Here is a 12,404-nt window from a genome sequence, read left to right on the forward strand (position 1 = left end):
CCGGAGGGAGATTTGTGTTTTGAGTTTGTTTATTTGTTTAACTGATTCTATCTGTACCGCCTGCCTCACCATATCTCCCTCCTCCCTCGCTTCTCCAGCCTTCTGAGTTCAGGAGTCATCAGCCGCTCTCTTTGTTGTTTCTGTTTCCAAACGCCGCCATTCGACAGACAGCTCTTTTACCCACTACCACATGTATTTCCCCCCAAACACTGAAGGAAACAGAAACTCATTCAAAATCTGACTTTGATTAGAACTCTGCAAGTCAGAGTTGACGGTAGGAAAGCACCTAAACTAGTACTATAAGAGGAAAAGTACCAAAGAGACTAGAGGCTTCACAAGATGTCTACGCACGCAACCTGACAGTATTGCACACGTGTTGTGTCCGATCATGTTGGTTTAGGTTGTTGATGCCTAGGACTGATGATGCCGTTGGATCAGTGAGGCAGAATGTTTTTCAGAGTCGTGTATCAGTCCGTTTCAATAATGTCTGATGGCCGCAGACAAAGGGAAGAGGAAGAAGAGGCAGAATTCTGTTTTAGCAGGCTTAAAAGCCTCTGCCAAGCTATTGAATGAACACACACATCCTTTGACAGTTCTAAATGGACTATGTTGATTTCTCCAGCCAATAGACTAATAGATGGCGCCGAAGAACATGGCTGATGTTTTACATTCTCCCAACCAATTGTGCTATTTTTTTTAATTTTTTGCGTAACTTATTTTTTTACTTATTGTCTATGTTGCTGCTACGTCTCTTATGACCGAAAATAACTTCTGGACATCAGAGAAGCAACTACTCACCACGGACTGGAAGAAACGTTATACTTTCACGAGTCCGACGAGAAGGAAATCCTGCTTTCACTGGAACAGGCCCAGATCCACGCCTTTTGCATGAAGAAAAGACGCCGGAAAAGGGGACGCAGATCGGGGATCCTTCTGAGAAGCCGGAGGCGAGCGAGTAAACTCCCAATGCCTTCCAGTCTCCTTGCTAACGTGCAATCGTTAGAAAATAAAATGGATGACCTATTATTATGATTATCCAACGGGACATTAAATACTGTAACATCTTATGTTTCACTGAGACGTGGCTGAACGAAGAAATGGACAATATAGAGCTGACGGGATTTTCCATGCACCGGAAAAACAGAGACGCTACCTCTGGTAAGATGAGGGGTGGGAGTGTGTGTCTTTTTGTCAATAACAGCTGGTGTGCGATGTGTAATATTCAAGAAGTCTTGAGGTATTGCTCGCCTGAGGTAGAGTACCTTATGATAAGTTGTCGACCACACTATCTACCAAGAGAGTTCTTATCTGTATTATTTGTAGCCATCTATTTACCACCACAAAGCAAAGCTAGCACTAAGACCGCTCTCAACCAACTCTATAAGGCCATAAGCAAATAATAAAATGCTCACCCAGAAGCGGCGCTCCTAGTGGCCGGAGACTTTAATGCAGGCAAACTTAAATCAGTTTTACCAATTTTTTACCAGCATGTCACATGTGCAACCAGGGAAAAAAAATCCTAGACCACCTTTACTCCACACACAGAGATTCATACAAAGCTCTCCCCCGCCCTCCATTTGGCAAATCTGACCACAATTCTATCCTTCTGATTCCTGCTTACAAGCAAAAACTAAAGCAGGAAGTACCAGTGACTCGCTCAATACGGAAGTGGTCAGATGACGTGGATGCTACACTACAGGACTGTTTTGCTAGCACAGACTGGAATATGTTCCGAGATTCATCCAATGACATAGAGGAATACAACATTCGCATCGAGCTAAAGGCTAGAGCTGCCGCTTTCAAGGAGCGGGAGACTAATCCGGACGCTTATAAGAAATCCCGCTATGCCCTCAGACGAACCATCAAACAAGCAAAGCATCAATACAGGATTAAGATTTAATCCTACTACACCGGCTCTGACGCTCGTCGGCTGTGGCAGGGCTTGAAACTATTATGGACTACAAAGGGAAACCCAGACGCGAGCTGCCCAGTGACGCGAGCCTACCAGACGAGCTAAATGCCTTTTATGCTTGCTTCGAGGCAATCAACACTGAAGCATGCATGAGAGCACCAGCTGTTCTGGAAGACTGCGTGATAACCTTCTCGGTAGCCGATGTGAACAAAACCTTTAAACAGGTCAACATTCACAAAGCCGCTGTGCCAGACGGATTACCAGGACGTGTACTCAAATCATGCGCGGACCAACTGTCAAGTGTCTTCACTGACATTTTCAACCTCTCCCTGACTGAGTCTGTAATACCTACGTGTTTCAAGTAGACCACCATAGTCCCTGTGCCCAAGGAAACGGAGGTAACCTGCCTAATTGATTACCGCCCCATGGCACTCACGTCGGTAGCCATGAAGTGCTTTGAAAGGCTGGTCATGGCTCACATCAACAGCATCCTCCTGGACACCCTAGACCCACTCCAATTTGCATACCGCCCCAACAGATCCACAGATGACATAATCTCAATCGCACTCCACAAGCCCTTTCTCACCTGGACAAAAGGAACACCTATGTGAGAATGCTGTTCATCGACTACAGCGCAGCGTTCAACACCATAGTGCCCACGAAGCTCACCACTAAGCTAAGAACTCTGGGACTAAACACCTCCAACTGGATCCTGGACTTCCTGATGTGCCGTCCTCAGGTGGTAAGAGTAGGCAACAATACGTCTTCCACGCTGATCCTTAACACTGGGGCCCCTCAGGGGTGTGTACTTAGTCCCCTTCTGTATTCCTTGTTCACCCATGACTGCGTGGCCAAACACGACTCCAACACCATCATTAAGTTTGCTGACGACACAACAGTGATCACCGACAACGATGAGACGGCCTATAGGGAGGAGGTCAGAGAACTGTCAGTGTGGTGTCAGGACAACAACCTCTCCCTCAATGTGAGCAAGACAAAGGAGCTGATCGTGGACTACAGGAAAAGGTGGGCCGAACAGGCCCTCATTAACATCGACGGGGCTGTAGTGGAGCAGGTCGAGAGTTTCAAGTTCCTTGGTGTCCACATCACCAACGAACTATCATGGTCCAAACATACCAAGACAGTCGTGAAGAGGGTACGACAAAACCTTTTCCCCGTCGGCATCTAACCGTAAGGCGCTACAGAGGGTAGTGCAAATGGCCCAGTACATCACTGGGGCCAAGCTTCCTGCCATCCAGGACCTATATAATAGGCTGTGTCAAAATGGAAAGCCCATAAAATTGTCAGACTCCAGCCATCCAAGTTATAGACTGTTTTCTCTGCTACCGCACGACAAGCGGTACCAGAGCGCCAAGTCTAGGACCAAAAGGCTCCTCAACAGCTTCTACCCCCAAGCCATAGACTGCTGACACAATTCATAATTATCTATTTACATTGACCCCCCCCCCCCCTTGTACACTGCTGCTACTCGCTGTTTGTTTGTTACCTTTGCATAGTCACTTCGCCCCCACCTAGATGTACATATTACCTCAACTAGCCTTTACCCCCGCACACTGACTCGGTACCGGTGCCCCCTGTATATAGCCTCGTTATTCTTATTGTGTTACTCTTTATTATTACTTTGTATTTTAGTCTACTTGGTAAATATTTTCTTCTTCTTGAACTACACTATTGGTTAAGGGCTTGTAAGTAAGCATTTCAACGGTAAAGTCTACACTTGTTGTAGTCGGTGCATGTGGCAAATAAAGTTTGATTTTGATTTGATGTTGTGAGCAAAAGAGCAAGGTCGGTTTTAGATCTCAAAACAGTAATTAGAGTAAAAACATAAATGGATGTTCAGTTTGAAATCCCCTACAAAGGTAGAAATATATTGAGTGATTGTTATCTTCAGATGCAGCATCCTTTCATGTAGACACAGTACAATCAGGGTAGATCAGGACCCTAAGACAGTACAATCAGAGTTGATCAGGACCCTAAGACAGTACAATCAGGGTTTATCAGGACCCTACGACAGTACAATCAGGGTTGATCAGGACCCTAAGACAGTACAATCAGGGTAGATCAGGACCCTAAGACAGTACAATCAGGGTAGATCAGGACCCTAAGACAGTACAATCAGGGTAGATCAGGACCCTAAGACAGTACAATCAGGGTTGATCAGGACCCTAAGACAGTACAATCAGGGTAGATCAGGACCCTAAGACAGTACAATCAGGGTTGATCAGGACCCTAAGACAGTACAATCAGGGTTGATCAGGACCCTAAGACAGTACAATCAGGGTTGATCAGGACGCTAAGACAGTACAATCAGGGTAGATCAGGACCCTAAGACAGTACAATCAGGGTTGATCAGGACCCTAAGACAGTACAATCAGGGTAGATCAGGACCCTAAGACAGTACAATCAGGGTTGATCAGGACCCTAAGACAGTACAATCAGGGTTGATCAGGACCCTAAGACAGTACAATCAGGGTTGATCAGGACGCTAAGACAGTACAATCAGGGTTGATCAGGACCCTAAGACAGTACAATCAGGGTTGATCAGGACCCTAAGACAGTACAATCAGGGTTGATCAGGACCCTAAGAATGTACAATCAGGGTTGATCAGGACCCTAAGACAGTACAATCAGGGTTGATCAGGATCCTAAGACAGTACAATCAGGGTTGATCAGGACCCTAAGACAGTACAATCAGGGTAGATCAGGACCCTAAGACAGTACAATCAGGGTTGATCAGGACCCTAAGACAGTACAATCAAGGTTGATCAGGACCCTAAGACAGTACAATCAGGGTTGATCAGGACGCTAAGACAGTACAATCAGGATTGATCAGGACCCTAAGACAGTACAATCAGGGTTGATCAGGACCCTAAGACAGTACAATCAGGGTTGATCAGGACCCTAAGACAGTACAATCAGGGTTGATCAGGACCCTAAGACAGTACAATCAGGATTGATCAGGACCCTAAGACAGTACAATCAGGGTTGATCAGGATCCTAAGACAGTACAATCAGGGTTGATCAGGATCCTAAGACAGTACAATCAGGGTAGATCAGGACCCTAAGACAGTACAATCAGGGTTGATCAGGACCCTAAGACAGTACAATCAGGGTTGATCAGGACCCTAAGACAGTACAATCAGGGTTGATCAGGACGCTAAGACAGTACAATCAGGGTTGATCAGGACCCTAAGACAGTACAATCAGGGTTGATCAGGACCCTAAGACAGTACAATCAGGGTTGATCAGGACCCTAAGACAGTACAATCAGGGTTGCAAAATTCCTGCAACTTTCCCCAAATTCCCTGGTTTCCCAGAAATCCAGGTTGGAGGATTCCTGGATTCCCTCATAATTTCAAGAATCTTCCAACCAGGATTTCTGGAAAACTGGGGAATTTGGGGAAATTTACAGGAAATGTGCAACCCTAGATACAATGGTTTTAGTGTTTGAATCTTCTATTGTAGGATTACAGCTTACATTCAGGCAATAGAATATCATAGTATAGAATAGAAAACAGCATTGTCCAAGAAAAACAAAATGTTCATTTCGAAGAAGTGAACTCTGTTTATTCTATTTCTATAGCTACAGCACATTCATTAGAGGAACTGAAAATACCCTCCATACACCGTTCAGAAAACATTTGAAAAGGGCAGATGTCTCACCCGACTATATCATTGCTCCTATCCCCCTGTAGAACCAGCAGTGATGACGATCAGTAGAGAGACTATTGCTTTTGTAGTCATGACTTTCTCCCTCCTCTCCTTATTGGCTCTGACCTCGTGACCTGTGACCCCTGTAATAGACTGGGCCTGTCAGAGCACATCCAGGTCATTACAGAGGATCAGGGCCTGACTGACTAGACACCCCAGAAGTAATCAGCCGAGGGAGGGAGGGAGGGAGTGTGGATTAGAGGCAGGGAGATGACCAACAAAGGGCAGGCGGTCGTAACGCCATGGCAACTCTCTGTCTGAGCAGAGGAGAGGAGTTAAGATCTGATGTGCTCCACTCAGATGTCCATCTGTCTTCACATTCATAGGGAGTTTTACACACTAGAACACAGGCATTAGCATAGGTGGACACACATGCTCAAAATACACACATACAGTATGTCCAGCTCCATTCCAGACATGGACAACATGACACTTCCTAAATATGCAAACACACACACAAACCTTCACCTGGACAAGCCAGTCATATGTACACCTGCCACGCATGAACAGACAGTGACAGACAGACAGACAGACAACCCCATTATGACAAATCCTGCTGATTGGTACATTCCCTTCTTGGCAAGCGTCCCTCCAGCGAGTCGGAATGATGGACCGGTGGAAATAGGAATGGAGCGACGTTCGCTTGTTCCTTATGGTGTAAATAATGTGGACACCTAAGCCAGCAGCCCTCCAAATGAGCTTTCCGGGGGGGGGGGGGCGTCTGCCCGCCACATGACGCTTAAATTAAATGTCACGGCGGCGAGTGGGATGTCGTGGGTGTGGTGGTCGAGACAGCGAGGTAGAATGGATTAGAAGCCTGATTGGAAACCGGAATGAGATAATGAAGACAGAAGTTAATTCAGTTTTCAGCTGGGGAGGGGAAGGAGGGGGAAGGCTGGGTGCGTTCTCCTTGACAAGAAAACAGACTCAGACACTCAAAGCCTGTTAGAGGGAGCGAGGGAGGAGGGAGGAGAGGGAGCGAGGAGAGAGGGAGGTAAGGAGGAAAGGAGGGGGACTGGAAACATCCCGCAGATTCACACTCAGTCAGCCCACTCCAAAACGTTCCTCTCATCGTTTTACCAAGCTAACATTAGATGACGCTATATTTCTGTGATGTATTACCTAGCGGCGATTATCTTCTGTCTACATCAGTCCTTTGTTCACTTTTGGTCCAACAGGTCAGTTTATATGACGTAGATTTTGTACAACACCATGGTTAGTGGAAAAGGTTACCCACTTATATATTATGAATGTTTTGCTGACCTAGTAAAACATGAATATCATTGATTACTGTCGACTTTGGTCAGACAGATTTCCCCTCTTGACAGGCTCCAGAAGTCCCACGTCTGTCTTGTTATAATGGTTATAATGTAATACAGAAATATGGAATATAGAATGGGATCAAAGCGCACTCTGAATGGAATTAGACTCTGCTAACTGTCATCCTAATGGGTTCTTATGAAAACAGCACAGACCCATTCCCCCTCCTAGATATAGAGGAACTATTCTAATTCTATTTCTATCCCCCCTTTGTACAGTTAGCATAGAACCCATTCTCTTTTGGTTGAAACTAAAGTTCCAAAGCCCTGTCTGCTAAAATAGAAGTTTGTATGCCCTCACTGTACTGTAAGTCACTTTGGATAAAGCATCTGCTAAATAGCATATATTAAATATGTATATATTATATTATTTGCAGAAGGGAGAATCACATTGTAGCCCTGAGCATTGCTCTGATATATGATCAGGCCATCCCATCAGTTTACTGAGAGCAACAGTCTCTCTTCTCCTCTTCCTAAACCACCCAGACCCACCTGTCATCTCACATCCCACCTCTCCTCCTCCCTCCCAATATTACAACCCCAAACACACACACCATTATATTAACTAGTAAACATGTAGGATTACTGCTTAGGGACCATGTTGTAGAGTTAGAGGGGGGTAGTTGGATCCCTGTGGAATCTCCCTGAACCCTCCCATAGGTGTCGCCTGTCATAATACTAACACATTATGCACCAGGAGCGGATTGGGGAGCGGGTGAAATAATGCTATGATGTAATAATGGAACCCCAAACACACACCTGAGACCCTTAGCACTGCACCCCTATTCCCCATACACACCCCTCCCACTCTATTAAAGAGATCACTTCTTCAATTAACCCTGCCTTAGGCGGCGGGGCTCGCTGGAGAAATTATGCAGAGTGTGTGTGTTTGCATACATGTACGTGTGTTTGTGCACGGCTGGGATCAGCCTCTCTCCCAGTTGTGTTAATTGAATCAATTTCGGTTGTGTTGAAAAGTAGGAGCCCATCTCTCTTTCTCTGTCATTCTCTCTCTCACACGTATTATTGAAATGGGAGGCTGAGACGTATCATCTCACACATAGTGATATACATCACCCCCGTTCACTACCACTAATCATATGTGTATGGGCTGATTAGATCACACAGGCTAATCACAAAGGCTTCCTGAGCATCCAATCATAGCTGTTATAGATGGAGGATAAACACATGATGACGTGTGGATGGTGATTTGTATGGTGATCCAGGGTTTAGTGGCTGAGTGCCACATCTCTCTTCATTGGGGATTGTTATGTATTCAGAATGCACTTGGCAGAATCAGAATGCACTCATTGAGGATGGTGATTAGTCATTCTGCTCTCTCTCGCTCTCTTTCTCTCGCTCTCTCGCTGTCTCTCTCTCTCCGTCTCTCTCGCTCTCACTCTCTCCCCTCCTCACTCTCACTCTCTCCCCTCCTCTCCCTCTCTCTCTCTCCCCTCTCTCTCTCTCTCCCCTCTCTCTCTCTCCCCTCTCTCTCTCTCTCTCTCCTCCTCTCTCTCTCTCCCCCTCTCTCTCTCTCTCTCTCTCTCTCTCCCCTCTCTCTCTATCTCTCTCTCTCTCCCCCCTCCTCTCTCTCTCTCTCCCATCCTCTCTCTCTCTCTCCCCTCCTCTCTCTCTCTCCCCCCTCCTCTCTCTCTCTCTCTCTCCCCTCCTCTCTCTCTCTCTCCCCACCTCTCTCTCTCTCTCTCCCGCTCTCTGCAGGTGCCTGATAACTCTGTGATGGCCCTGGTCCCCAAGCAGGTGACGGCCTACAACTCGGTCAACAACTCAACTGTGTCCAGAACCTCAGCCAGTAAATACGGTATGGCTAATGTGACAGTGTGTGTGTGTGTGTGTGTGTGTGTGTGTGTGTGTGTGTGTGTGAGAGAGAGAGAGGAGCACATTTCCGGCACATTTCCAGATTTCTTTGCTGGATAGGAGTGTCCTCCTGGAACTAAAACAATTATGCCCCCCCCCCTCCATCTCCCAGCACTCTGTGTGCCTGAGAGTTAAACAGGAAGAACGGTGTCCTTCTCATTGGAGTGGGATCCATAGTCAGAGTCAGCACACACACACTCACATGCACACACAAACACACATCAGCACACACACAGACGTTCACACCTACACACACACTGGGTATTCCCTGTTGCGAATGCACAAGCTCCATTGCCAGAATTTTAATTAAAAAACGTGGCTAAACAGCACCTTCTCCCTCTAAATCTTCACCACAGAAACCAACACAGACTTCTCCTGCACACACTGTTCATCCCTCAAACTAACTGAGCTCCATATGTCACTAACAGATGTAAAGGCTCTGTTAACAATACCTGAACACATAGTAAAGTCTTCCATACATTAGCCACTGTTAACAATACCTGAACACATAGTAAAGTCTTTCATACATTAGCCACTGTTAACAATACCTGAACACATAGTAAAGTCTTCCATACATTAGCCACTGTTAACAATACCTGAACACATAGTAAAGTCTTCCATACATTAGCCACTGTTAACAATACCTGAACACATAGTAAAGTCTTCCATACATTAGCCACTGTCAACAATACCTGAACACATAGTAAAGTCTTCCATACATTAGCCACTGTCAACAATACCTGAACACATAGTAAAGTCTTCCATACATTAGCCACTGTTAACAATACCTGAACACATAGTAAAGTCTTCCATACATTAGTCACTGTTAACAATACCTGAACACATAGTAAAGTCTTCCATACATTAGCCACTATGTGCTGTCACACCTTAGTAATAGTGACAAAGCCCCAGAGGAGAAGAGGGACAGAACTGAGCCCAGGAGACAGGATAACAAGATTAGAGAGCAGGGAATTTAACAGACTAACAAAGAGAGGGAAGAGAAGGAGTGCATTTGCAGTTTGCACTTTCCTCCCCCCTGGGACTGGAGATTCGTGTCCCAAATAGCACCCTACTCCCTAAATAGTGCACTACTTTGGACCAGAGCCCCATGTGGAATATGGTGAACTACATAATAGAGTAATAGGGAATAGAGTACCATTTGGGATGCAGACAGACAGTGTCCCATCCAGCAGTGACTGTCTTGGTCTGGCCCTGTGTTCTCTTGAACCTGAGAAGAAGCCATCAAATCAAACCCTGATCAAAGGCAGCGCTGCCCGGACTCAAACACTCCAGACACATCAAATTACGGCTTTATTAGCCAGCTAGCACCTCATCTCCATACGCCATCTCACCGCCTCGCCTCCGTTCCTCCACTCAAAATAGACCAAAGAAAAAGGAGGGTGAGTGTGAAAGAGAAAGAGAAAGGGGACAGGACGGAGATAGAGAGAGAGATGGAGGAAGACAGAATGTCACACATCTCTTGACTTAGTTGGGGAATTGACTTCAAACGATGCCAGAGCCACTTGAGACACGGGGGGGGGGGGGGGGGGGGGGGGGCTTTGAATTGGACTGATCACAATGGAGAAGCACTGAGGAGAAGAGAGGATGATTCTAATGGAGCCAAAGGAGAGGGAGAGGGAGGGAGAAAGTTAGTAAGAGAAAATGAGGAAGGTGGAGAGGAGGAAATAAGGAGGGATGATGAAGAAGAAGAGGGGTAAAGAGAAAGATGAAGAGGAACAGGGAGGGAGAAAGATGAAGAGGAAGTAGGGGAGAGAGGGATGGAAGGAGAAGGCAGAAAGTGATGGAGTGAGATGAAGTGCGTAGGAAAGGGATTTAGAGAGAGGGAGCGAAAGAGAGAGAGAGAGGGTGCCAGCTTCCTTTCTTAATCAAAACTCCTGTGTGATATGTCAGTATGGTAGTATTTCAGTACGGACTGTGTGTGTGTGTGGAGCGCCCCTTCTAGGCACTCCTTCTACTCCACCGAACGTGTCATCACGCCCTATTACACCAGCACACTCGATAACACTCTGGAAGACAACCACCACTTTATTAAGACACACACACACACGCACACGCACACACACTCCAATCAATCCAAATCACTCAAGTTCCATGAGTCAATATGCGCACACACACAGATACACACACACACACACACACACACACACACACACACACACACACACACACACACACACACACACACACACACACACACACACACACACACACACACACACACACACCTTTACCTGCTTTCTCTCTCTAGTACTTGACCCCTCCCTCTCTCTCCTCTCTTCCTCTCTCCCTCCATCATTCACTCTTCCTGCGTTTCTCTCTGAAAGGACAAATTGATTTCTGCAGCATCTGCCTTGGCAAAAACACACTATTTCCCCGTCCTCTCCCTCGACCAACAGTCCTACTGATCAATTCTTTATTTCCCCGTACTCTCCCTCGACCAACAGTCCTACTGATCAATTCTTTATTTCCCCGTCCTCTCCCTCGACCAACAGTCCTACTGATCAATTATTTTCACACTGTGTAAACATTCATTGAGCCGGAGTGTTTTTAAATGTCATCGCCACTCTCGTCAAATGGGGAGGGCATATGAATATTTCATCTCGCCATACACCTGTTCGATTTTGTGTCCGTGAGTTGTGCAAAGGCGATTTCTACCTCCCAAGAGAAAAAGATGGCATGAAAAATGAACCACGTGCATGCTGTTGTAAAAGTTGTAATGTCCAATCTCAAAGGCTCGGTAGCTTGAAGCTCCTAACTGAACCCAGACAAACTACTGGAGCTTTGACTTATTTGACTTTGTATCCTTTAGAATACCTGTGTAGTATCCTTTAGAATACCTGTGTAGTATCCTTTAGAATACCTGTGTAGTATCCTTTAGAATACCTGTGTAGTATCCTTTAGAATACCTGTGTAGTATCCTTTAGAATACCTGTGTAGTATCCTTTAGAATACCTGTGTAGTATCCTTTAGAATACCTGTGTAGTATCCTTTAGAATACCTGTGTAGTATCCTTTAGAATACCTGTGTAGTATCCTTTAGAATACCTGTGTAGTATCCTTTAGAATACCTGTGTAGTTTGGCTTGACCCCCCTGTATTTTGTTTTGTCTGTCTTTGGTTTGTGTTGCGTCTGTCTTTTTTGTGTTTTGTCTATGTTGTCGTCTCTGACCATTTTCACTCGATCGTGGCGACCTGAACAGTACTGTGCTGGCTCAGATGTTTTCTTTACACATCCCCTCTGTTAGGTGTGTTGTCTCTCTATACTCTGCACCATATCCGCGGGAAGTAGGGAGGCTGAGGGTGCTGTAACACCTGCTAATAATACAAACTAATTCAACTCCTGTATTAGCAGACCGATACAGCCGTCTGTAACGCAGACCTCAAACAATATTTCACCAAGATGTTATTGTTTTTTGCCACCACGTTTGGTGAAAGAAACGCAGCACCCCCACCCCCAAACATCTTCCCGCGGCTACAACCTCTATATTGTGTCTGTGTTGATCATGTTATATGATGTTATTCATGTTATTCCATAGTCTGCTACAGT

General features: G+C 45.8%; 1 protein-coding gene across 1 annotated transcript in view; it reads left to right on the top strand.

Moving 5' to 3' along the window:
* Window positions 1-10,364, top strand: part of LOC129844714 (plexin-A4-like) — a gene marked incomplete at its 5' end in the record, with an annotated part of 114,496 nt that extends 104,132 nt beyond the window's left edge. The window contains one exon of the mRNA XM_055912766.1: window positions 8,683-10,364. Coding sequence (XP_055768741.1) covers window positions 8,683-8,898 — 216 coding nt within the window. The remainder of the gene's footprint in view (window positions 1-8,682) is intronic.
* Window positions 10,365-12,404: the final 2,040 nt, after the last annotated feature.

The sequence above is a fragment of the Salvelinus fontinalis genome, unplaced genomic scaffold, assembly GCF_029448725.1.
Source record: "Salvelinus fontinalis isolate EN_2023a unplaced genomic scaffold, ASM2944872v1 scaffold_0208, whole genome shotgun sequence".
NCBI classification, from domain to species: Eukaryota; Metazoa; Chordata; class Actinopteri; order Salmoniformes; family Salmonidae; genus Salvelinus; species Salvelinus fontinalis.